At 32.0% G+C, this 24668-nt stretch overlaps 8 protein-coding genes and 1 non-coding gene across 9 annotated transcripts; 4 read left to right on the top strand and 5 right to left on the bottom strand.

The window, feature by feature from the left end:
- Positions 1–285: 285 nt before the first annotated feature.
- On the bottom strand, positions 286–1473 carry Tsp_02412 (histone chaperone Asf1). Its single transcript, XM_003378167.1, is given in 6 exon segments — positions 286–516; positions 577–753; positions 797–845; positions 868–961; positions 973–1127; positions 1466–1473. 6 exon segments carry the CDS (start codon positions 1471–1473, stop codon positions 286–288), a joined length of 714 nt encoding a protein of 237 aa, XP_003378215.1.
- A 1136-nt stretch (positions 1474–2609) lies between these two features.
- Tsp_02413 (hypothetical protein) lies at positions 2610–3900 on the top strand. Its single transcript, XM_003378166.1, has 2 exons — positions 2610–2754; positions 2792–3900. Exons 1-2 carry the CDS (start codon positions 2610–2612, stop codon positions 3898–3900), a joined length of 1254 nt encoding a protein of 417 aa, XP_003378214.1.
- Positions 3901–4036: 136 nt separating this feature from the next.
- On the bottom strand, positions 4037–5823 carry Tsp_02414 (tRNA (guanine-N(1)-)-methyltransferase). The gene is made up of 5 exons (XM_003378165.1): positions 5620–5823; positions 5256–5519; positions 5128–5149; positions 4294–4985; positions 4037–4120 (listed from the first exon to the last, which is right to left on the bottom strand). Exons 1-5 carry the CDS (start codon positions 5821–5823, stop codon positions 4037–4039), a joined length of 1266 nt encoding a protein of 421 aa, XP_003378213.1.
- A 953-nt stretch (positions 5824–6776) lies between these two features.
- Positions 6777–8415, bottom strand: Tsp_02415 (venom allergen 5.02). Its single transcript, XM_003378164.1, has 6 exons — positions 8408–8415; positions 8234–8262; positions 7442–8184; positions 7280–7395; positions 6980–7065; positions 6777–6922 (listed from the first exon to the last, which is right to left on the bottom strand). The coding sequence occupies exons 1-6, from the start codon at positions 8413–8415 to the stop codon at positions 6777–6779; spliced, it is 1128 nt and encodes a 375-aa protein (XP_003378212.1).
- Positions 8416–10563: 2148 nt separating this feature from the next.
- Tsp_02416 (cysteine desulfurase) lies at positions 10564–12530 on the bottom strand. Its single transcript, XM_003378163.1, has 11 exons — positions 12390–12530; positions 12220–12336; positions 12030–12167; positions 11875–11973; positions 11698–11791; positions 11472–11606; positions 11248–11405; positions 11074–11179; positions 10941–11022; positions 10708–10881; positions 10564–10627 (listed from the first exon to the last, which is right to left on the bottom strand). Exons 1-11 carry the CDS (start codon positions 12528–12530, stop codon positions 10564–10566), a joined length of 1308 nt encoding a protein of 435 aa, XP_003378211.1.
- Positions 12531–12999: 469 nt separating this feature from the next.
- Positions 13000–15886, top strand: Tsp_02417 (putative malonyl CoA-acyl carrier protein transacylase). Its single transcript, XM_003378162.1, has 8 exons — positions 13000–13027; positions 13106–13127; positions 13994–14519; positions 14569–14669; positions 14718–14840; positions 14908–14968; positions 15057–15444; positions 15525–15886. Exons 1-8 carry the CDS (start codon positions 13000–13002, stop codon positions 15884–15886), a joined length of 1611 nt encoding a protein of 536 aa, XP_003378210.1.
- A 1769-nt stretch (positions 15887–17655) lies between these two features.
- On the bottom strand, positions 17656–18080 carry Tsp_02418 (conserved hypothetical protein). Its single transcript, XM_003378161.1, has 2 exons — positions 17811–18080; positions 17656–17748 (listed from the first exon to the last, which is right to left on the bottom strand). The coding sequence occupies exons 1-2, from the start codon at positions 18078–18080 to the stop codon at positions 17656–17658; spliced, it is 363 nt and encodes a 120-aa protein (XP_003378209.1).
- A 1113-nt stretch (positions 18081–19193) lies between these two features.
- Tsp_02419 lies at positions 19194–19265 on the top strand. The gene has a single exon. It is a non-coding gene; the product is annotated as a tRNA-Trp (tRNA).
- A 1349-nt stretch (positions 19266–20614) lies between these two features.
- Positions 20615–24638, top strand: Tsp_02420 (phosphatidylinositol 4-kinase type 2-beta). Its single transcript, XM_003378160.1, has 14 exons — positions 20615–20792; positions 20891–20968; positions 21056–21279; positions 21464–21562; positions 21642–21670; positions 21727–21746; positions 21898–21995; positions 22258–22290; positions 22344–22676; positions 22739–22892; positions 22946–23116; positions 23172–23305; positions 23370–23565; positions 24550–24638. Exons 1-14 carry the CDS (start codon positions 20615–20617, stop codon positions 24636–24638), a joined length of 1836 nt encoding a protein of 611 aa, XP_003378208.1.
- The last annotated feature ends 30 nt before the right edge of the window (positions 24639–24668 follow it).

Raw genomic sequence — 24668 nt, 5'->3', positions numbered from 1 at the left:
ACAGATATTTATTGACAAATATAGCATTTTTGATACCATTACAAATCAGTACTATAATATAAATAAATCAGTTGACACACAATTATCGTATTTTATTAAAAGCAGTAATATATCAAACAAACACTGAAAAACAGCTTTTAATTTCGATAATAATATGATCACTTCATCTACACTGTGTCAATTATGATGCAGAGTAAAACTGAAATTCTTCGACATTATTTACATTAATTTTGATGCTAAATAGTGCCCAAATGCACTCAAGAAAAATACATAATATTAAGCACATTAATGCATGTCACTGTCAGCGACATCCACATCGTTTTGCATTAAATCTGCTGCAATTGGTAAATGATGAAAAATCGTATCCATTTTCTCATTATCGACTGCGGTTTCTTCTACAGGTGCGTCCATTGTACATTCCATATCATTGGAAGTAGCTTCACCTGAATCTTTAGTCCAGTCAATAACGTATTTGGTAATTCTAGGGACGTCAGTTATCAGTATAAGACGGCTCAGCTGCATAAAAAAAGCCTTTCAACTATATAAACTATAATATAAAATGTAAAAAGGAATTACCTCTTGAAATTTTGGTTCCAAAGGAGGATTCTCACTCAGTTCAACGTCAGCATAAAAATGAGACACGTAATAGCCTATTTTCACAAATATTTGTTCCCTGTAAGAGACGGAAAGCAGAATTACAGACACACCGGCTGCTTCTGTTGCGGGTATTTTTGTTGGATCAGGAGGATCAGTCTAGACATAGACTTAACATAAGACTTATGCTTTTGGTAAAAACATGCACATTGGCGAAATGCTTTAGACATACAGCAATACAGAAACAATACCTCAAAAAAAAATTTTTTAAACCCTTCTTTAATTGGACCAACAAGCACAGTTTCTAGTTCTTGGTCGTAAGCATGAGTATCCGGCGAGCCAATAAATGTCAGCGTAAATTCTAAATCTAAAACAAACCACTTTCCAATAAAATATATTCTGATAACATAGTATAAATACTACCATGTGGTAAATCTTCATGACAGAGCAATGTTATGCCGAATTTGAAAGGCGTGAAAAATGTTCCAGGATTATTCAGAACGTCTACTTTTTGAATTTCTACCAATGACATCCTAAAACTATAAACATTAGATAACACAAAAAACAAGACAAACATTTAAAAGAAAACAGTTATCTTAAAAAGTTTGAAACTGATTAGAAATTTTAAAGCAGTAGGAATAATATGAAAGCAGCTAAACAAACCGATCACTGAATAACGACAAAACCCAATGTAAAAAAATATTTTATAACAAAATCACAATTACTTTATGAAATAACAGCAACGAATAACATTGACACCTTAATTTCTACAGTAGAAAATAACTAAATGCATGTACATTGATTCAAAAAATATAGGGCAATATGCAATTTATTGTATTTTGCTGTTTATGCTATTTTTTATTGCAATAACTGCTTCATAATATGAAAAAGATTATTTATTTACATATTATGAAATAATTTATTGCAATAATACATAATATATTTCAGTTTTTTAATATAAATAATGTTATATATGCATGTAAACAAATACTATCCCTTGATCGTTCACATGGGCGTGAGACACTTCCTGATTGATCAACTGTGATACGTCATAACTTTTTTTGAATTTTCCTACTTTCCGTTTGCTGTTTGTTTATATGGCGATCCGTTGCTCTCGCTAAAACATTGCTGTCGCTGATCAACATTAATGAAAATTCATGCACTTGTATTATTTTTGAAAGATGTAAATAACTGAATCTTCAGTCCAGTCAATAAATTACCATTCGTAGGCAATAAACATATGCATGTGAGCAACATACTATATACTGCTATAGATGCAACTTAAATGCTGAAATTAGGTGTATTTTCTCCCCGATTGCAGCATTCTCTTATTGGTGTAACGAGCGAAACGGGTTCTCTCGCTCGCGATCTTAGTGGACTGTATCTTTGTTCGTAGTGAAAGGCGGGAAAGTCATATACGTTCGAATTTCCGACTTTCACCCTGTTGCACGATAACCGTCAATCAAAACTAGATCAATTGTCGATACAGTTTACTCAAAAACGATTAAAGGTGAGTCAGGGATAATAAGACAAGAAATGACTCAATATAGCACGAACAAGCAAAAACACTGAAGACAATCTTCAAAACAAACAGCAAAACCACAACTTCCAGGAAAAAACCTTCACACCACGCGTCACCACTGTACGTTTACCGTCCTCACTCCTGACGCGCAGGTTCTTCAACGTTGACGACAGTATCCTTATTTCCGTCGTCTACAATTGGTTTGGCATTTTTATTGTTTTTTTTGTTTATTGGCTTAAAGTTATTTAAGTAAGTTTTTTATTGGTTACCATGAGTTAGGATTTTACTAGCTGATTGTTATGTACCTGGAAGAAATCCAGTGAGAAAACGAGTCACAAAAAACTGTTGAAACCTGATTTTCAATATACTGTACTAATCCGTGGATCTATATAAATATACGTGTGTTGTGACGAATGCGTTTGTATTCCTTTTGTTACTCAGTGAAGTTATTCTGCACCTTTGGCTTAAGATATAATACTGGCGACGTCTTGAGATGGCAATATTAAATCAAATCGAAGCGTTTCAACCTGAAAAAGGTGCCTCATGGGAACTTTATGTGGAACGTTTGAACTTCTACTTTGAAGCAAACGATATTACAAGCGCAGAAAAGAAACGCGCCATACTTATGAGTGTGTGTGGTAAATGTGTCGAAGGTAAAGGAACATTTCAACCCAGCACCGTCAGAAATCGTTTTTCGATTACGATTTCACAAGCGTTCCCAACGGCCGAATGAAAGCATCCCAGAGTATGTTGCGGCACTCATGCACCTCTCAGAAAACTGTAATTTCGGGAAAACTCTGGATGACATGTTACGGGATCGACTTGTCGGAGGGGTCAGAGATGAAGTAATTCAACGAGGATTGCTAGCGGAACCCAACTTAACATTTGACCTGGCACAGGAAATAGCAATAGCAGCAGAAACAGCGCAAAGGAATACGGAAGAAATCAGAACTTCTAACAATGATCCTGCTTTTATAAGTACCGTGGAGATTCTATCTTTAAGTACTGAACCTGACCAAGTGACTAAGAACGATACAATCAAAGAAGTGGTGAATCCGAAATCTGGAGATGATACCACCAGTGTTGTAGAAACCATGAAATTAGCATCAATACTGAGAATATTTATTGATGTGTCCAAAATGAAAAGTTACCAGCGTGTAGAAGAGTGCATCTCATACTGTGCAAGAAAGAAAATAAGAGACAAAGGACTGGCAGAGCGTCTCACAGCTGTTAAAAACAATCTCGTGAATGACGTCAAGATCCTTTTATGTGAGGAGTACTCCAAAACACCCGACGTTGCAGCATTGATAGAATCAATTAATACGATTAAAAATTTAGTCGAATCTCTGAATGAGAAGCTCGAAGACCATCTTAACACAACAACTGTGAGAATCAACAATGCTGTACTTCATTGTGAACAAAAAGTCACAGCCTTGGAGACTACTGTGCTTGGACAAACGAAGAACATAACAGATTTCCAGCAGAATTTGTTGGCCTGCATGGACCTTACTGAATATTTACTGAAAAGTACACTTGTCCAACTATTCGAAGAATTATTTTCAAATTTTTCGAAAACTGCACCACCTGCGGCAGCGCAGAAGGCAGCCAGGAGAAGGGATAGTTTGCCCACATGTAGCGAACGTATTGCTTCTTTGGCCCGTAAAAATGATATTGTATTCCACTTTGCAAGACACGATCCGGACCTTGAAGCGGCTATACTTGCGCAGGATGAAGAGAAAATACATGAAATTCTAGAAAGACTAGAAAAGATAGTGAGGACTTAACTAATCTGTGAATATATATAGATATGTGTGTTGTCACGATTGCGTTTGTATTCCCTTTGTTACTCAGTAAAGTTATTCTGCACGTTTGGCTTAATATTTAACCAAAAACTGTTCAACTATCCGGCAAGATGCTTACTTAAAAAATGCAGATAATTTCACCATTATTTAATGCCGCTTTGTTTTTCATATTAACACTCATATGCGAAAATGAACTGCAGAACTTTAAAAATATTTTCGAAAAGTTAAACATGAATACGCAAATAAATTTTCCCAGTATTCTCTATGTCCAAATAGATTCATGCATGTTCTTCATAATTTTAATATTTTTTCGTTCAACAATATATTCCAACTGATTTGAAACGAAACACAATACATAAATTTTCTCGGTGAAACATTACGAACGCAGTGCAAAGCAGTATTTGTAATTTCCCATTCTTTGAAAGCCTCTTGTACTTGTTTCTGAGCATCAGCCGATGAATTCTCATCTTTGCTAAACGTATAACAATGCACATATACATGGGGGAAATGTTTCACGGATCCAATTTCAGAATTATCCATCAAACCAATAAAATATGGCAAAAAAGTGACCGCCGTTGCCGGAAGGTTCATAATAAAATGGCATTTTCCTGGGAAATTCTCTCTGCACAATTTTGCCAGCTCATGGCTGCAGTAGGCTTTCAAAAACTCCGAACCGTCTTCGTTGTACATTTCAATTTTGACTTTGTTCATTCGGCAGTTTTTCTGAAGCCAATGGATGCATTTCGGATTCAAGTCATTAGCATAAACACGGCACCTCTTCTTCGCGGCCGGAATTACAAACGGACCAACGCCCGCGAACACGTCGAAAACACAATCGCCACGTTGGAAACAATTCACTAAACGCTGGTGTTCAGTTCCCAGTCTTGGGTTCCAAAAAACTTGGCTGAAATCCAGCTCATAAGTGCAACCGTTTTCCCGCACACGTGTCACGTATTCCATAACGCCTGACAAATGTTCGAAGCGCAAATTCCTGAATTCGTCTTCAATTATATCCATCTTATTCACAACTGTAGTACATTTTGGCACTTTATCCAATAAAACATCCGCTGAAATAAATAAATTTGAGAAATTATAATTTTCGATATTCTGTTTGAAATTTGCGTTGAAAAAATATTATTCTTATAAAATGTGCTCACTAACAACGTTTTCAAAAATATTCTTGATGCAAATTGCTTAATTTCATAAAACCCTTGATTACTCGTCTGGCTTTCTTCATCAAACATTAAACAATTTTTATCATATGTATTTTAAATAATCAGTGCTTTCAAAAATAAATTTGTGGAATAAATAAGAATAATATTTCAGCAACAATTAACAAGAACATCCTTACCAATAACATTCTTGAATGGAAGCAAAGGCTCTTTCAAATTCAAATGAGCAATGTGCCCGATTAAAGAAAATGAACTGAATGATTGCCCATCCGGTAAAACAGCATTCAGAATATCATCTAACGACCAATTATCATAAGATATTTCTATCTCCCGGCTGTCAATCTGCAACCCATCAGAAAGATATCCATTTTCGTGCAATAACTTCGCAATTTTTGTCGAATCACACAGATCAGGGTCGAGTAAAATTTGCTGCAAATGTAAAATTCTCAAGTTCATGCTCACAAAAGATAAGCACTGCTTTGAATTTTTCATTTCATAAATTGTTATACAAAAAGAAAATTTCATTTACTTTCATATGATCTGAAATTGATCGTGTATTTTTAAAACAGCGTAGTTTCAAATAATACGGCTGCAGATAGCATGCAATTTTTTCGAAACAAAATTTTTGGGTATCGACGTGAACACATGGAGCAACAATGGTAGTAAGAAATAACGTTTTGTCCAGTATTTTCATGCCTTTCACTTTAGGCCACACTTTGCCAAATTTGAACATTTTACTTAAATTTATAAATCAGCTATACTTTAATTTCTAAGAACAAAATATACTATGATTAATTTTATGTCCGCCACATGTTCATGTATAGCGCTACCTGAAATACAGTAATACAGAAAAGTAGGAAAGTTATCGGTGTTACTGTTGCTGCTTTTATTTGAAAGTTTTAAAATAATTTCTACTTTTAATTTCTTGCTCAAATTTCATTTAAATTGCTTCATTGTAATATAATATAGCTAGAAATTTTTAAGGTTGAAGTTTACATTCTGCAATTATCAATTTCTGAAATGCAGGGTCATAAATCAAATACTTTGCTAATAAGAAGAAATAATTGTACAATATTTATTTGGGAAAAAGTTATAATGTGCTTTGACAGGGTAAAATCTATCATTAACTGCTTATTAAAACATGTAATGCGGTTTTTATAACTGTCTTGAGCAGTTCTTTCTCCATCGAACACTAACGGTGCATGATTCCATTTTACAAATCCACTTCATTTTATATATTATATAAAACATTTTTATTTTTTAAATATAAATAAAAATGAGATTATGAATGAATAAATTATTTAAAGTTATTTAATAAACTGAATAAAACTGACATTGGATTTCTGTTAACAGAGCATAATACACAAGTGATTTTGTTTCTGCAATATTTCTTTACAATATTCGTTGAAATAAACAAAATGAAACGCATGAAAAACATGAATGCTGATTTATAAGTGCAATTTTCATTATCTGTTTTATAGAAATATAATGCTCTTTTTTATTATTAATTTGATTTGCATTTCTTGTATCGATCATGAGTGTTTCATATTTTTTCTAGGCAAGGTTTTCATTGCATCTTTCAGTTGATTAAATGTAAAATAATTATTATATAATGCAAAAAATTATTAAATTACTTATATTTATCGATAAAAATGGTTAATCACTATCATTGGAAAATGGTGATTTTCAGCAATATCCGCACGTCTGTGCACAGTTTTCACTCATGAATTTCTGAAACGGATTGTTACAAAGATCGCATTTTCCTTCTTCTTTCCACGTTTTGCATGAATCTTCACTATCTTCACATGTCTTATAATTTGGTCCATGTCCCGCTAAAATTTTAACCATAATGAAGCAATCTGGAATTTAAATGTTCCATTGAAACGTACTACATAAATCATCTTTTCTATGTGGTCTATTAGATGGACAGTCTTTCGGTTTGGTTTCATAAGGTGGTCGATTTTTTATATTATTTCTTAAAATAAAATGATCATTTATTTATTATTTATGTCATCGTAAACATTTTATATCCCAATGCTTTCACCATTTAAATAAAATTGTTTTACCTTATTATCCTATTAACGATTCTGTTTACTGCTGTAAATAGCTTAACTATACAAATAATTGAAAATAAATAATGAAAATAAATAATTATAATAATGTAGATAATATATTGAAAGCTTTCATACCCTGGAATGTAGTTGCAGACAATTAAATGGCTGCGCCTTCCGGGAACAAAGCTTTCGATTCCATTATTGCAGACTGCAATTCCACACCCTACCATAAGAGTGGAATCAACAACCATCTGAAAAATGTACATTTGTATATAAATTTTAAAAGCTTATTTGAACCTGAGCGTAATGGCCACATTTTTTTCCAGGATTACAATATCGATCAGAATGTCTAAAATTCTTATGCTCAATAAAGAAACCATTTAATGCTCTACTGAATGCATCTTTCAGCGCTTCTTCGCTGCTTGAATCTACACGAGGTGATACTGTAGATGCAGCTAAATTTTCACCGACACTGCTGAAGCCCAGCATGCCACAGTAGTACCCGCTTGGTGTATGCTCGAAAACACAGCCTGCGGCCCATTTGCTTGCATTTTCAGCGATTGCATCAGACCAAATAAGCTCATTCATCGCTGAAGCTCTAGGCTGACCAGGCAGTAAACCTTTTGCAACTTGCTTTCTAAATGAATTATGCTTCTCAGTGATGAACTCTTTGACAGTGTTAGGTAAAAAAAGAACGCCCTCTGATGCTGGTGGTTTAGTTGATGATGGTGTCACTAATTTCTGCGAATTTTGAACTGTTGGTTTTTTTTCTGGCTTCGCTGGTGGTCGAATCAAAACTCTCTTAGGAGGTCGAATTTTGAGTTTGGAAGAGATCACTTTCTTAGCTGGCGTAGTAGAAGCAAGTGGTTCTTGCACAGATTTTTCATCAGAAGAAGATGTCATCAATGGCCTTTGAAATGATGTACTTTTGGAGTCTGATGGTCTTAAATGTGGGTATTTCTCTAACAGCTGTTCAATTTTCTCTTGATCAGTTACTTTTTCACCGTTCAAAAAATACTGATAACTTACTGAATTGATAGCTGAAAGAAATCCATATTTAAAGTGTCATATTAATGAATGCTTATTTACCATTTGTGCTTAGCAGAATTGCAGAGAAACTGAAAAGAAAGATCAAATTCATTGAAAATGCTACGATCTGATTTTTTGACAAGTATATACGTTATCAAAGAATGTGAGTGTATTCAATGTACTGAGTAAAGCTATGATATTTCAGTGAAGCTAAGCTAACCTTATATATTATACCCGCACATATGTATACATCTATAGTTGTGTGTGCATGCGCTGGTGTGTTTGTGAGTATATGTATGTGCGCGTTTATACTTGGCAGTTAAGACAGCTGCAGTAACAACAGACCTATTAATTGTGTTGGGATACGTTAGAAAGACCTATGAAATGTAAACAGAGCAAAAGTCAGTAGAGATTTTCCATTTAAAAATGACAGTCCATGATAAATGCACCCTCTTAGAAGTTACATTTAATTATTGTAAAGCAAATATTAAATAAAATAGCAATATGAAATGTATATGAAACTATAATGTCTAATAAAACAATTACAACTTAGAAAAATATTTTTCAAGTTTAGCAAGTTAATTTGGACACAAAATTTTAGCTAAATATAGATTTTAAATAAATATATACTTTTTAAAATTCATAATTAAATGTTCATAATAATATTTTTAAATTTTATCTTAAATTCAAATGTATTAACGAATTTTATTATGCAAAAGCTTATATATAAAATAACTGTTATCTTCTAAACAAAATAATTAAAAATAGATGCATCAAAAATGGCTTGAAAGTGTGGAACAGCTTTACTAAATTTAGTAATAAATTTAAGAACATCTTCAGTCTGCGATGAAAGCACTCTCTAACAGGTTTCACATTTCAGTCCTATTTTAGAATTAAGTCTAACGTTATTTTAAAATGAATATACAATTTTTGTATTATAAATGCTTTTAAGAATATTGTTTGTTCATTTATAATTAATCCACTGATGACTTCTTGGGTCAGTGTTACCCCAGGGCGCTTTGTATGTGCTTACTCCGTCATTTTCCATTATCATGACCTGAAGTTTTGTGTCTTCTCTTGTAGGACAATATGACATGCTTAGAGAAAAAAATAGACGTTCCGGGACATTTTTTGTCTCCACAACATCTTAAATTCGAAATGTACATTTTTGTATTCCAGGAGTCAGAAGATGTGCAAAAATTTTGAACCTGAATAATCTCACAATCTCTTTAAGTAATTACAAAAATTGCTTAAAGGAGCTCTCTAAAAAGTTATCAAGGTAAGACTGGTATTATAGAAAATTTACTGCACTGTTCAATTATTATAAATTTCATCTGATAGAATAAGAAATATTTTATTAAAATATGTTGACAATTAAATGATTAAACGTGATGATTAAAACATTTTTTTAAATAGAACTTTATTTCCAAAGTTCTATAAAAATACCTTTTTGATTCTTATTCATAAGTTTCATTTATCATCTATCAACACTTAAGAAATAATTTTAATTTCAGTAAAGCTGAATATTTAAACCTGTCTAAATCGCAAATATTTAAATATCACACTCAGTGGTAACTCTAAAATAAACATTTAGTGAAAATCATTCTCAATATACCGATTTTAATTTCGATTAAGTGTTTATTTCTGAAAATTTATATTCAAATAATTTTTATTTTTGACGATTAAAATTTTTTTAACATGAAAAAATTTCTCATTTAAAACACAGAATTTACTCGTTTTAGTATTTTCATTTCATTTCACATTTGATTCTCATCAGTTGACGTGACCATAAAAATAATAATGTTCTTGTAATTTGACAGTTATTATTAAGATTAAATTGTCAAGTAATTTACACGAGATCGTTCAGAAAAATTCGTTCAATAAATTTTTTTACATTAAGAATAAAAATTGAATTAAGCAAATGCGAAAATGTTGAATGCAGATAGCAGTGCTTATTTTTTATTTCTTACTTATTAAAACAAATAATTAATGATGCTAACGCACATTTCTCCGCAATATTTTGATTTGATTTTCAACAAAATGGAAATCACAGAATTTACACCGCTGTAAAACGTGCAAATAACTTTTTTTCAGTTTTTACATCTTATAATTAAATGCGCTGAACCACTTTCTTCACTTTGCATACTTTATTTCCAGTGAACGAATGATTGACTACTTTTCGCAACAATGTATTAATCATGTGCATATTCACAAAAAATAAAAAATAGTACAATACATAATACATATACAATTCGTGGCAGTAAAAATGATAAAAGTAAAAAAATAAAAACAATATGTGAACAAGCAAGAATAACAAGATTTTATTTTGCATAAAATAATTCTACTTTACGTAAAACTAATATTTCTAAAGCCTCTAATAATCTAACATTTCAATGTTTTACCCATTTGACAGTTTTTAAATCGATTCCTTCTTGGTGCATTTCCCAAAGAGGACTAAAATAGCAACTGTCTATTCAAGTGAACTTCACAACTAAGGGAAATGATATTATTCTAAATTTTTCTTATCAGTATACCTCATTTCCCGAAGTCGCTTCACTTCAGCAACGCATCTTTCAACAGCGTAGTCCACTTCTGCTTCTGTTGTAAATCTTCCAATACCAAATCGAATCGACGAATGAGCAACGTCTTCATCAACTCCAATAGCCCTCAACACATACGACGGTTCCAAAGATGCAGATGTGCAAGCGCTAAAATTTAAATCGCTTATAAGTAGAATAGAACAAAACGAAATTTCACATAATCTCACCTTCCAGAAGATAATGCAATATTCTTCATACCCGCCATCAAACTTTCTCCTTCAACATATGCAAAAGATATATTAACACATCCTAAAAAATCAGTTCTTCAACCAATCACAGAAAATAGCTCGGATTGCAAACCAGGATAACGTTTCTCTTGATCTCCATTAAAAACAATACAAGGAAGTGCTTCCCGCAATTTGGAACAAAGACGCTTTGACAATCGTGTCACGTGTTCAATGTCAAACTAAAAAGCCAAATCACAAAATACATTTTAATATAATATTCAATCAAGAAAAAAGCAACAAAACATACCTGCATTTCTTTCTGACAAATCATACAAGCAGTACCCAGGCCCACTACGAGAGGCACTGGTACAGTGCCGGATCGAAAACCTTTTTCCTGACCACCACCAGACATCTGCGGTTCTAATCTTACTTTGGGTTTTCGTCCAATATACAAAGCACCAATACCTGTGCATATGCACAAGTACAAAATTAAGTTAAAACTAAATCTCATGGAAAATAATCAATGCTTACCTTTTGGACCATATATTTTATGACCACTAATAGACATTAGGTTTACGTTAAATTTATTTACATCGACGGGAATTTTCCCTACCGCCTGAGCGGCATCAGAGTGAAAAAACACGCCCTTCTGTCGACACATTTTACCTAAACAGTTTAAATTGCAAACTTTTAATTTAATCAAAATATAATTTTAATACTGAACGAGAACTGAATACTGAACAAATTTAATACTTACCAATTTCTTCAACTGGCTGAATGACACCGATTTCATTATTGACCGCCATAACAGAAACTAAAACAGTCATATCGTTGATGGCTTTTTCCAAATTCTAAGGCAAACCAAAGCAATAATAGAAAATGAAACAGAATTAAAATATGAAAAAAAATTTAAAGCAGCAAATAAATAATTCACCTCCAAAGAAATCAGCCCGTTCTTCTGCACAGGAAGATACGTTACTTTGAAGCCTTCCCTTTCCATCCTTCTGCAAGAATCCAAAACACACTTATGCTCCTAAAATTTGACATGCAACGAAAAAAAGAAAGCAACATTTTCCATTGAAAACTCACTATCTGCGTAGTGATAATGTGATTCTTTCTCTTTTTATAATGGCGTGCAACACCTTTAATTGCTAGGTTGTTCGCTTCTGTGGCACCACTTGTGAAAACAATTTCACGCGAATCAGCTCCAATAAGACGCGCTACTCGCTTAAAAGCAAAGAAATACAATAAATATACAAAAAAAAACCTGTGATCCTACCTCACGAGCAGTTTCCACTGCCGTTTCTGATTCCCAGCCATATTTATGCGTTCGACTGTGTGGATTTCCGTAAAGGTTCAAACAGTATGGAATCATAGCGTCTAAAACCCTGGGATCCTTAAAAAAAGAAAAACAAGTAAATATTCTGAAAATTCCACTTCTGCATATACCGTTTGTGTTGTAGCCTGTGCATCCAAATATAATGGTCTACTTCTAACTATTTCTCTCTCTGAAAGGGCCTTGTTTGGCCGATTCAAATCTGACGATTCATCCGACGTGGTTCCCGCAAAGCGAACAGCTAAAAAATTCATTCGCAATACATTTCAAACAAATCAGATAAAAATTTTACAACTCATATAAAATCACCAATAATAACAATAAAAAATTCATTCTATTTTGTTTGTTATTTCTCTATTTATAAAAGTAAACTGCAAAAGGTGAAGCATCGCTAACATAAAGTACAGATTGCACAGCTGCTTCTTCAAATCTATTTCCGTAAAACTGCAAAAAATCGGAAATTATCAGTCAGCAATTAGCAATAAACTAAAAAAATTAGCATAAAACTAGGAATTTAAGTTTCACATTACTTATTCACTGCAATTTATAAGAAAGCTTTTATAACTGGGTCATACCATTTTTTTGCAAAATACCACAAAGTGCACTTCTGTAACGTTGCATTATAAAACTTCATTAAAAGTAAAAATTTTAAATATGAAGAAAATCGATGACATTATTTTGCACCTTACAGCATCCATAGTTCACTGAATAAAGAAAGCTGTAATGCCAGCAACATCATTACAGTATGCCCGTATTAATTATTCGTATGGATTAATTTTTTAAATAATAATTAATTTTCATTTTTATTTATAATTATAATGTTTTAAAGACATTGAATTTAATAGTTCAATGTATTTTTGCTGCAGTAAAATTTCATTGCTGAATTTGATTTTCATATCAAATGTGTTATTTCAAATCTCAGCTTCCTTTTAGCATTTTTTGCCTGCGTGCATAGTTTTTATAACAGCCGTTTTTAAAGTATATTTATATATAAATGAAATAACAAAATGTTTGTCTGTTCATGAAAAGTTCAGTGCGATGCAGCATTTTCTAGAATACAAATGTTGTAAAATTTTGCACTATAGGTTCGATTTCTGACATAAATAAAAATTAAAAATTTTTTGTACATTATTTTTTGAAAAAAAACCCGTGTTTTATTGCATAAAAAATAAATTATTTTATTAAAAATTGTACTTAGTTTTCTTTAACATCTACAATATAAATTTGCGAAATGTAGTTTTCAGTATAATGAAATTTTAAAGGAAGCATTTGAAATTTAGCTGCATAATTTTTAATAATTTTAAAAGTAAAGATTTATGGTTGTGCTAATGTTATTAGTTAACACCTATAAAGTTTAAGTCAGTTTAAAGTTAAGCAAATCAATATGAGTACTTTTTGATAATTTGATCGTACGTACGTATAATTTCTTGCTTGGTAGCATTCTTTTATCATAAATCTTTTTTAATTTTTAATGAAAATGAAAAAATGTAATCTTGATCTGTAAAGTGAGCTATAAAATTTGTAAATAAATGACAAACTGCATGAGCGTGCAAATTTTGATTAACATCTGCAAATGTTTTGCCATATTCGTCAAGAAAAAATTTGAATATGAAACGTACAGTGCTGAGTATATTAATTTTCTGCATTACCAAAGGTTTTGGGTATTTTTATCAGTACTGGAAAATGGTTTCTTTTCATTATATTGTGCGTTATTCAGGTATGCAAATTCAATGTCAGAAAAGTATCGTCTGCTGAAATTAATGAATAGCTTAAATACTATATCGTGGTGTTCATTGCGCAGTTCAGCCGCTAAAAAGTCTTCGCGGTATAAACAAAAGCAGAAATTTTCACATTATTGGAAAAATAAAAATGAAAGCTGGATTCATGCCTGTAATATAAGGAAATTATTGTCGTCTTCCTTCATTGATAAAACACCGAATGATGATTTATTCTGTCATGAGGAAAGCAATTCTGACAGTTTGAATTTTTGTGAAGATGAAACTCCTAGTATATTTCTGTTTCCCGGTCAAAATTCCGAATTTGTCGGCATGGGACGTCAAGTTGCTGAAATTGTCGAAGTGAAAGAGATGTTTGACGTTGCGGAACAAGTGCTGGGTTACAATTTGCTTCAACTTTGTCTCGAAGGACCAGTCAGTAAACTCAGACAAACAGCATTTGCTCAGCCTGCAATATTCATCACTTCTTTAGCTGCAGTGAAAAAACTCGAACAAGAAAAACATAACGTATTGTAAATATTTTTTTAAAATTAAATTAATTTTTATTCTCATTCAGGCAGTGAAAAGCTGCGTTGCTGCCGCAGGTTATAGTATTGGCGAGTATGCGGCGCTTGTATTTTCCGGTGCTTTGGATTTTGAATCAGGTTCACATATATTGTTTTCTGTTAAAAAGTTTAAATCCAAATTATGGTTTTTAATATTCAGCTTTACATTTGATCAAAATAAGATCCACGTTAATGCAACAGGCTTGCAACGACGCCTCCTCTGGTTTGATGACTGTCTATTTGAAACCAAACTCCAAATTGGATTTAGCACTCCAAGCAGCTTGTTTATGGCTTCGGCATATTATTTACAATTCTTTTCTTTCATATTCTTCATTTTTTTTGTTTTTTAGTAAACAAGGTTTCGAGAATCCAATTTGCCAAGTTGCTTCTAGTCTTTATGGTCAGTGTAAGGTAGTTGGTGGCCACAAAGAAGTGAGCATAAATAAATAAATTGTATGTTTATATTTTTGTCAAAATCTAATCAATCGGGACGATTTAGGGTTTGAAGTTCTTGGAGGAAAGCTCAGCTGAGTTTAATTTCAAAGTTCGACATCTACCAGTTAGCGGGGCTTTCCATACACCACTGATGGAGCCAGTCAACGGTGCTTTGAGAAAAGCGATCAGCATGGTTCAGTTTCGTGATCCAACGATTAAGGTTTACTCGAACGTCACAGGCCAGCCGTATAAAAGCGCCGATGAAATAGCACAGAATTTAGCGGATCAAATTAGCAAAGAGGCGAAATGGGAACAAATAATGCACGCAATTTACGACCGTCCAAAAAGTGTCACCAAATTTCCAAAAACATACGAAGTTGGTCCTGGTAATCAGTTGGGAAAAATTTTACGTCGAATCAACAAAAAAGCTGCCGCAGAATATGCCAACGTTGGTGTATAAAGTAAAAAAGCCGAAATTTTTTTAAAATTACTTCAATACATAATAATAACCGCAATCATAAAATATTAACAGATGGAATTGTTTTCTGGCGCTTTTCATCAGCTGCTTGCAGAAAACGATCCAAAGTACCTGGGCTATCCATCGAAGTGGGTAAACTGCGCTTCAAATTTGGTTTTTCTTCACGAATATTCGGAAGATTGTATTTTTCTACCAATTCATCCGACACAACCCAACAAGATGTGCTGCCACCTGGAAGCAGTTCCCGTTTGGCAATTTCTCGAATTTTCTTCTCAGTCTGCCTTTTCGATGGTATTTCATCAATATTCATTGAAGAACACTTTTCAATAAAAGCATCGACTATTTTTTGCAAGCCTGCTTTCGACCCATGTACCATATTGATCAAATCGGGTAAAACTGAAACGAAAATAAAATAATGCAAATGTTCAGACTTTTCAAATAAGCATACTATTATCGGATATGATTTTGGTTCGATTCGCGGTTGCAGTACTTTTTTCACCGATTGCTAAATCCAACGATGTGCAAACTGGAGTTGGACCCACTGCTATTATCTGCAAAAGGAGAATGATAAAAGATCGATCATCTTGTTGGAACATTTGTAAATTGCTCACTTTTGCAAAAGACAGTTCTGGTGGAAAATTTGCATCCGAACAATCCCAAAATGGACCTTTTATTTCCATTTCTACCTTTTTATTAAATACACGACGTCCAAAAGCATCCTTGAAGCTGCATTCTTTTTCTTTGCTCTTGTCTTGCTCTGTTGCACACTGTGAATTTAACTGAAGAAATAAATATTTTCAACGCAAAATTAGCAAGTAACCAAAACATCATACAGTAGGATCACCATCCCTCTCGGAGTCTGACAAATAATCAGCCGGTACAAAGAAATCATTAATCTCCAAACTGTCACTACTTTCTTCGTCATCCTGTTTGAAATAAAATTCTGCAATTAATAATTCTTTTGTCGGTTGAACAAATTTTCCAATTACTTCGGACAAACAAGCATCACTGATGTCGCTTTCATCTTGATTATAATCGAATAATTCCTAAATGATAACATTTTTTTGTAAATATCAAATGCAAGATAATTTTTTTTATTCTTTAATTACCCAATCTCGACCAAGAGGTGTTCTTCCGGTTATAATGTCACTAGTATCGTTGAATATACCAATATATGGACAATTTTTGCTTGCAGAAAATCCAAGCTGCAAAAATTTAACTCTATAAACACGGGGCATTGTTGAATCATTTGACAGATGATCCTTTTTCATGGGAAGACTTTTTTTCAGTTGACATTGTTTCTTTTTCATTTCACATCTTAACGATTCTATTGGAATATTCTTAAAATAATTAGAATAATTAAAAATTAAACACAACAAGAACACAAAGTATACTTGAGCATAAATAGAAGCGTAAAAATTGTTCAATTCAAAAGAAGAATTCGATGCCAAAGCATTGCTGGGCATGGCAGAAACCGTATTTTCGTCTTTTACCTTACTTTCATCCTACAAATTGAACACTTCAAAATTCTTGTTCAAATGAAAAATAATGCAATTCGTTACTTCTGCAGAGGTTGGTTTTACTGGAATAAAAAATCGCTTGAAACGTTCTTGCATCATTTCTTGCTTTCTGGCCTGAGAAATGAAATGCCAAAAATAAGCAACCACAGAATATCACTTTCATGCATGATAATGAATGAAAATTTCAAAGTGAAATAAAATTTTTTAAAATGGATACCTTTTCATTTTCTAATTTTTCTTTTTCCATCATTCTTTGCCGCTTCTCCTCCTCCAGCTTATCCTTTTCCATCTGCTTTTGTTGGCGTTCTTTTTCTCGAAGTGCTTTTTCCTTCTGCTTTTCCTCCTCTTGCTTCTGCTTTTCCAACAATCTCTTCTGCCTAGCCTCTTCTTGCTTTTTCTTCTCAGCAAGCTTTTCCTCTTCCAATTTTTTCTTCTGTTCCATGCGGATTCGTTTCTCTTCTTCACGTTTCAACTTCTGCGCCTCTTTTTCCGCCATACGACGCTCCTTCTCTTCAATTCTTCTCTGCTTGGCAATTTCAAGCTGCTCTTTCTTCAATCTCTGCTCTTCTTTTCGCTTTTCTCTTTGCAAAATTTTTTCTTCCTTCAATCTAATGTATAATTTTTTTAAAAAAATCAACTAATAATTAATTTCAATTCATCCAGTGCTATTGAAACACTGACCGTTGACGCTGCAGGTTTTCTTCAGCCTTTTTTTTCTCTTTCACTCTTATTTCATCCATAATTTTGCTCTTGTCTTCCTGAAAGTAAAAGAAACAAAAACTCTAAGAAAAAATAAAGCTTGACAATTCGAATAAATCACCATCGACACATCCTCTTCGAGTAAAATCTTCCTGAGCTCACTGATCGCATTAGCATGTCGTTTATCTTCTTCTTCGTTTTTACGTCGTTCCTCTTCTTCATCACCGCTATTCCATTCATCACTTTCTTTTGCATTTTCATCACTGTAGTCTGTTGAATTTTTCAAAGCTGAAGAATTAGCCGCATCCTCGGAAACTTCATCGCTATTCTCGTCAGAGCAGCATTGGTCACTCATATTGCATTTCTCTTCAGACATTGCTCCATTAGGCATAATTATTGTTAACTTCAAACGCTAAACACCAAACACTAGTATAGAAAATCAGTAACAACTACACACATGTAACAAGCAACTTATCATCTACAGAAATGGAAATCAAAATTAAAAGCAAAACATCAATTTAGTCTTTTGCATTCACTGCACATTTAAATAAATAAATAAGAACAATTAAATTTTAGTAATAGTAATAAAAAAACAAATTATAAATATTTATCTAATGTCAAATGCAAAAAATTAACAGGCAAACTAAGTAGTCCACTACAATTAAATTATATAGGTTACAAAAAGTAATGAAATTCAAGTATTTGCTCATGCGAACAACCAAGCCTATCTATAATATTGAATTGACATTTATTTTTATACTTTGTTGCTGTCGAAAAATGATTGTAAATTTTACTGAATAATTATTTTGATTTTATTTTCTATGCGATATCTTTTCTTTTAATTTTCATTATGAAAAATTAAAAAATTGAATCAGTAACCAATGTAAGGTAAATTAAAGTAACAACAGAAGAAATTAAAACAGCGCATAATTAATTATCAAATAATATTAAATTTCTAAAAATAATCTGCATCATTTCTACAACAGATGTAGATGATGAATGGCGACCATTCAGGCTCAGCGTAAGCATACTATGTTTCTGTTTCTAAGGCACTTCTCATCTGAACTAATAAAAAAGCTGAAACAGTGCTGAATAGCCAAACAAATATACTTACAATCAATGCTTGCCAACTATTTTTTCTCAACTGAAATGTTAATGCATACCGAAACTGGTAAAAAAAAATAATCAAATATGAAATTTTACTTGAAAATACATCAATAAATAAATAAATCATGTAACTAAATGCATGCACTGAATCCGCAAGATGAAAATTCAAATGTGGACACAAAATTGCTGCGCATTACTATCACATGTCTCCATCTCTGTTTGAAAAAGCTGTTTTTTCTTTCTATACTGAATTTAAAGGCAGTGTTTTTAAATTCAATTCTATTTGTTAATTATAGTTTAAATGTAATTTGCTAATTTTCGAAAATTTACTAATGGAAAAGCAGAGTACTTTACGTTTATGCCTTTAATATACATTTAATAAAAGGGAATTTTTGTAGGCTCGTTGGCGCAACGGTAGCGCGTCTGACTCCAGATCAGAAGGTTGGGTGTTCAAATCACTCACGAGTCATTCGTTTTTCTATCGTTTTATCTACTGTATACATATACTAATTTGTAGAAAAATTATATTCATGAAAATAAATATGGAATAAATAAATTTTGTCCGTCTTTTTTTAAATATGAAAATATTTATTCATTTGAAAAATATACAAACTGTCGATTTCAGAAAACGCTTTGATAGGATGCATGATACATTAAATAATTTAACAATACTAAAGAAAATATGTAATTTAGTAAAATTTACTAAAGGTGTTTAATGTTTCTAGTTTAAAATCGTTATTTTACTTTTATTAGATAATTTTCCATTTAGATGGTAAAATGGATAGTACTTCTACTACTGCTACTACCACATCTGTTCTATTTTGACGATCCTTCTTGTCATTTCTCTTATTATATTAGCTGCTCATTTTACTTCTTGCCTGGGCAATATTTGGTTGCCTTTCTACACAACATTCAACCGAAAGTTCCCTTTGTTAGTCAGAATCACCTGATTTTTTTGCTATCACTCCCACATGCTCAGTCGCTGCCGATATCTGGACTCCATAAACGGTGAAATTGATTACCAATTTGCTTAATATGATGGTACAATATTGAATTTCGGGTTTTTAATATATGCTATTGTACTGCATGTCACTTTATTTTTCTGCTCTAGAATGTCTCCAGTTTCAGGAATGGAAAAAGTTGAACTGCATTTGAAAGTACCAAGTATACTCAATTTTTTCCGAAGTTGAAATTTCGTTCATTATTTATTTATTTATAATAAAATTATTGCTGTTACATATTGCATCAACTACACATTTTTAAATAGCAACTCTAAATAAACCTAATCTCTTAGGTTTTATTATTTTTTAATGTTGACTGTTCAAGAAGGAAAAAAAGTAAGCTATAAAAGCATTTGAAAAAGCATCATAATAACAAACCCAAAGATTTCATAATTAAAAAAACAGGAAAATAAAAAACAAACTGCAACGGCTTGAAAGTTTTATAAGAAATTTTGATTAAAATTATTTTAAATTGAAATATTAAGCAAAAATATCGAAATTTTTTAAATCGTTTCAAAGAATACACATTTTACAAAGAATAACGAGCAATTCCAAATGAGATATCTAAAAAGAATTATGAAAAATTCTGAAATGACAACTCTGTTATTTTTAAAATTCATTATATTCAGAAATTGATACATTTTATTAAATAAAAATTAATAAAACGAGAATAAAGTTCATTTGAATGAACAAAAAATATAGTTTTGAACTGATGAACTTGATTTTAAATTGCATTTACTGTATTCTATGATGCTTAAATTGGACTGTTTTCTAAAATGTTTTCCATACTATGTTCAGAACTTAATGCATAAATAGGATGGAAAAAAGTAACACATCTGATAATACATCTGATGACGACAAAGTGGAAAATGAAGAAGAAAAAATTGTTGAAGATGTTGCAAAGCAATGTTTTCCCCCATTACCCGACGTCACGTATTCATACAGTAATCCAACGCCAAAATTATCCAACAGCTGCGGAGGCAGCGATACAGCTAGTGAGTATAGTTGTCTGATTTCTCTATTACTTTTCGATTTAAACGTGGGGCATTTGAAAATGTTTGCTATTAATTTCATCTGATGGTATCATTTGAAGATATTCGCGTTGTTTCTGATTTAAATTTAAGAAATCTATCTTTGCTTAAATATAAATCTCGGTCTCGATCTGCAGATGGTATATTTATTGGTAATTTTTTAAATTTATGTAAATTTGATGAATGAAATTTTGTGACTCTTCAGTTAATTATGTGGAACTTTTCAGGTGATGAAACTATTCGAAGCATACCTTCGCTGAGTAGCCGTCGGGAGAAAGTTCCTTTGTTAGCTAGAATGAGCGATTCATCTATTACTCATTGTTCTTTTCCTGGTGATACTGTTTACAATGATATGTTTCAACAGGCGGAAGAAGCGATTGAAGCAGGTGTATATCCAAAACGTATCGCTCAAGGCTCATCGGGTTCATATTTTGTTCGAAATGTGAAAGGGGTATGTATACTATTAAATTATTTTTTGTAACGATTTTCATGAATTTATTGTTATTGAATTCATTTTACAGTTAAAATAGTTTATAATTTTTGTTGATTTTATAAATTGTTTTTAATGAAGCAACGAATATATTTTGTTAATGATTCCATTTGTTATTACGCAGTTAAAATAGTCTTGTTTTCAGATTGATTTCTTGGCGTGTGGTTTAGCCAAATTTGAATTCTCAAAAAATTGTGGCATTCATATGCTTTTCATTCCATCTAGTCTTAGCATTGTTATTACTGTTTATCTTTTACAGTACACATTTTTTACTGTATTTATTTGATTTGGCAGGTGTGAAAATTAGTAAGTTTAATTGGTAGAGCTGTTACAGTAATGAGAAGGAAACACAGTGAATTCCGTAGTCTAATTAGTCAGACGTTAAATTTTTTATTTTATTGAATACAGTTTGGGTCTTTTTGGTAACAGTTTTTTCGATTTAAAGTGTTCATCTGAAAATGACATTATTAATATTTGTAAATAGATGATACCCGATGTCGAAAATTATGATTCTGATTAGAACATAAAAAAACTTTTTAATTCATTTTCTTTTTTCTGTGGATCGGTTATGTTTTTCAGGGAGTTTCATGAACAGTGAACTGAAAGTTGATTATTCGAAAGTTGTGTTCCAGAAAGCGATAATGTACAACGATTTGATCATTCACTGTAATCAGATAGTGCTTTCGAATTTGAACATTTATAGTTTATGAACGGTTACACTTTTTACAGTGCTAAATTATTTTCAGTAGTTTTTAATTTATGATTCAAATTGATGACGTTTTATTTTACGTCTTATTATTTTATAGTAACGTGAAAAGAAATACGATTGTTTTGAATATATATGCTTGTGTAATGTAATGTAATGTAATGTACAGACGATTGTTTCATGCAGTGATGAATATATAATTGCTTTTTATGATTTTTATATATTAGTTATAGTATATAATGTTAAAATTTTATTTTAAATGCGAAGTAATTTTTTATTATTGAAGTTGTTATTCATATTTACATGATTTGCATTTTAGGAAATTATTGGAGTTTTTAAGCCGAAAAATGAAGAACCATATGGTCATATGAATCCAAAATGGTTGAAATGGATGCAACGGGTCTGCTGTCCGTGCTGCTTTGGGCGTAGCTGTTTGCCGCTAAATCAGGGTTACCTTTCAGAGGCAGCGGCATCACTGGTAGATGAGAAGTTGCAGTTGCACGTAGTTCCAAAAACCAAAATAGTTCGCCTTGCTGCTCCAACGTTTAATTATTCACGCATTGACCATGCCAAAGCTCAAACAAAGCAGCGCATTATGGAAAAATATCCGAACATTGGTCGTCATTTTCATCGTTTAGGTCTACCGAGAAAGGTACTACGGTGCTGTGATTTATTCATTTTTGTTTATTATTAATATGAATAATTATGGTGTAGATTGGATCTTTGCAAACATTTGTCTCCGGATACAAAGATGCCAACTGTTGGCTTGCACAGTTTGAACAGGAGCCTTTGTCGGAAGCAGCTAAGGTTCAGTTTCAACGTCAGTTTGAACGTTTAGTTATTCTGGATTACATCATTCGCAATACTGGTCAGCCTGAAATTTAAATATTTCTTTTCGTTCTGATTTGTATTTTGTAACAGATCGCGGAAGTGACAACTGGTTGATCAAATATGTGCCCGAAGATCAAGTAAACGGTGAACAGATGGTCGATGTAGAATGCGATGATAAAGAATCGTCAGCGCTGATTAAAATAGCAGCCATTGACAATGGTCTTGCATTTCCGTTGAAGCATCCCGATGAATGGCGAGCTTGTAAGTGTTTGTTTTTATTGCCACTATCTATCTAATTTTAATATTTCTGCATTAGATCCATTTCACTGGGCTTGGTTAAAACAAGCCAGAGAACCATTCAGTGATGAGACAAGGCGGTTGATTTTACCACGTATAGAAGACTTGGATTTTGTTATGGAATTGTGCGATGATTTGAAGAAATTGTTTGAAGTAGATATTTTAAAATAGATTTTAATGTCATTTTTGTAAAATTTGATTACAATACAATTTGTAGACCGATCAAGGCTTTGACCCTCAAATATTCGAGAAGCAAATGTCTGTTTTAAGAGGACAGATTTTGAACCTATGTCAAGCTTTAAAAGAATCTAAATCTCCTCTGCAACTCGTGCAAATGCCACCGATGATTATTGAAAAGACGAAAGAACATGTGCGATCAAAAACTAGAGCACGATGGGATTCTTTTAAGCAGAGTTTTCAGAAAAGGGCACCGTTTTTTTCTTGTTGCTGATTAAACGAGCGAAATTCCTTCCATTTTTTTGATTTACAAATTTTGTTTTTGCATATCGTTGCATTTTTCAAATTTGAATAAAACGTGATCATTATCAGTTTGCAACATTATGTACTAGAATATTTGTTTGCATTTTTCATGTAACAAATTTGGAATGAAATGAACTTTTAATTCATGATAAATGAAATTACGTGATTAATTGCATTTCAACTTCATTAAATTAATTGATGAATTATTGTACAGCAAAAATGTGCACGAAACTCTGCATCATTATTAAAGTTCATTTATCATGCAGTACTTCTAAATCGAAAACTAAATTACGTTAGTTTAAATTAAAATTCCACTTCACAGTTAAAATTACAATTAAAATTCAATTCTAATATTGAAACAATTAACCTGTAAGAGATTAAAATTAAAATGAAAATTACAAAATGAATTTCAAATTTTATTTTGCATTATGTGTTTGAATCATTGCTTATTTGGTCATGAATTTCTTAATTATTGTACTGTATCTTACTGTGCTTGATTTTATTTCGAAAAAATGATATAAAAGCTGTAAGTTGTAGAGGCTTTAAAATTTTTGCTCAGCAAAAGTAGTTTCAGATTCTAGTATTCTGCAAAAATGAAAGTACATGCTTAATGGTAATCTTCACGTGTTGGAAATTTCCTGTTTTATTTTCAAATTATTTCTATTTACAATACCAATAGAATTATATTATTCTTATTGTTTCTTGTTGTATTTTCTCCTGAAGACTGATTTAACATTTAAAAATGGTCTTAAAAAGAAAGCATAGTGCTTTGTATATAAATAGCAGTGTAAACTGAGTATATGTAACTTCTCTTTTGAAACTTTTTGATTTTGTCACATACGGTCGCTATGCTTTTTTATGTGTTTTTATGCATTTGGTAGATATATTCCATTTGTATAAATAGTATAGTTTTATAGAACAAAATTTTAACAGTAGTTTAACAGTAATTCGCATTGTTTTGAAATTTCGTTATTACGGCAGTGCACGCATTTTCAATATTATATAAATTAATATATATATTTATTTATTTTAAAGT

The sequence above is a fragment of the Trichinella spiralis genome, assembly GCF_000181795.1.
Source record: "Trichinella spiralis strain ISS 195 chromosome Unknown Scfld4, whole genome shotgun sequence".
NCBI lineage: Eukaryota > Metazoa > Nematoda > Enoplea > Trichinellida > Trichinellidae > Trichinella > Trichinella spiralis.
This window is presented reverse-complemented; position numbering and strand designations above follow the sequence as displayed.

Excerpts from the sequence above, each read along its gene's own strand:
- Tsp_02418 (XM_003378161.1), bottom strand. The coding sequence starts at position 18,080 with ATGCCTAATGGAGCAATGTCTGAAGAGAAATGCAATATGAGTGACCAA. Across the intron at positions 17,749-17,810 it reads TCGAAGAGGATGTGTCGATG|GAAGACAAGAGCAAAATTAT; the intron begins GTGATTTATTCG and ends TTTTACTTTCAG.
- Tsp_02416 (XM_003378163.1), bottom strand. The coding sequence starts at position 12,530 with ATGAATTTTTTAGCTGTTCGCTTTGCGGGAACCACGTCGGATGAATCG. Across the intron at positions 12,168-12,219 it reads CAGTGGAAACTGCTCGTGAG|CGAGTAGCGCGTCTTATTGG; the intron begins GTAGGATCACAG and ends TTTGCTTTTAAG. Across the intron at positions 11,406-11,471 it reads TAAAATATATGGTCCAAAAG|GTATTGGTGCTTTGTATATT; the intron begins GTAAGCATTGAT and ends GCATATGCACAG.
- Tsp_02420 (XM_003378160.1), top strand. The coding sequence starts at position 20,615 with ATGGAAAAAAGTAACACATCTGATAATACATCTGATGACGACAAAGTG. Across the intron at positions 21,563-21,641 it reads GTCTTAGCATTGTTATTACT|AGCTGTTACAGTAATGAGAA; the intron begins GTTTATCTTTTA and ends TTTAATTGGTAG. Across the intron at positions 22,291-22,343 it reads AATTTTATTTTAAATGCGAA|GAAATTATTGGAGTTTTTAA; the intron begins GTAATTTTTTAT and ends TTTGCATTTTAG.
- Tsp_02415 (XM_003378164.1), bottom strand. Across the intron at positions 8,185-8,233 it reads AATTCTGCTAAGCACAAATG|CTATCAATTCAGTAAGTTAT; the intron begins GTAAATAAGCAT and ends GATTTCTTTCAG. Across the intron at positions 7,396-7,441 it reads AATGTGGCCATTACGCTCAG|ATGGTTGTTGATTCCACTCT; the intron begins GTTCAAATAAGC and ends TACATTTTTCAG.
- Tsp_02412 (XM_003378167.1), bottom strand. Across the intron at positions 754-796 it reads AGCATTTCGCCAATGTGCAT|ACTGATCCTCCTGATCCAAC; the intron begins GTTTTTACCAAA and ends GTCTATGTCTAG. Across the intron at positions 517-576 it reads TGGAACCAAAATTTCAAGAG|CTGAGCCGTCTTATACTGAT; the intron begins GTAATTCCTTTT and ends TTTTTTATGCAG.
- Tsp_02414 (XM_003378165.1), bottom strand. The coding sequence starts at position 5,823 with ATGTTCAAATTTGGCAAAGTGTGGCCTAAAGTGAAAGGCATGAAAATA. Across the intron at positions 5,150-5,255 it reads TTATTGGTAAGGATGTTCTT|AAAGCCAGACGAGTAATCAA; the intron begins GTTAATTGTTGC and ends TGTTTGATGAAG. Across the intron at positions 4,121-4,293 it reads CTTTGCACTGCGTTCGTAAT|TTCTGCAGTTCATTTTCGCA; the intron begins GTTTCACCGAGA and ends ATATTTTTAAAG.
- Tsp_02417 (XM_003378162.1), top strand. The coding sequence starts at position 13,000 with ATGCCAGCAACATCATTACAGTATGCCC. Across the intron at positions 14,841-14,907 it reads TTTAGCACTCCAAGCAGCTT|TAAACAAGGTTTCGAGAATC; the intron begins GTTTATGGCTTC and ends TTTGTTTTTTAG. Across the intron at positions 14,969-15,056 it reads GTCTTTATGGTCAGTGTAAG|GGTTTGAAGTTCTTGGAGGA; the intron begins GTAGTTGGTGGC and ends GGGACGATTTAG.
- Tsp_02413 (XM_003378166.1), top strand. The coding sequence starts at position 2,610 with ATGGCAATATTAAATCAAATCGAAGCGTTTCAACCTGAAAAAGGTGCC. Across the intron at positions 2,755-2,791 it reads CATACTTATGAGTGTGTGTG|CACCGTCAGAAATCGTTTTT; the intron begins GTAAATGTGTCG and ends ATTTCAACCCAG.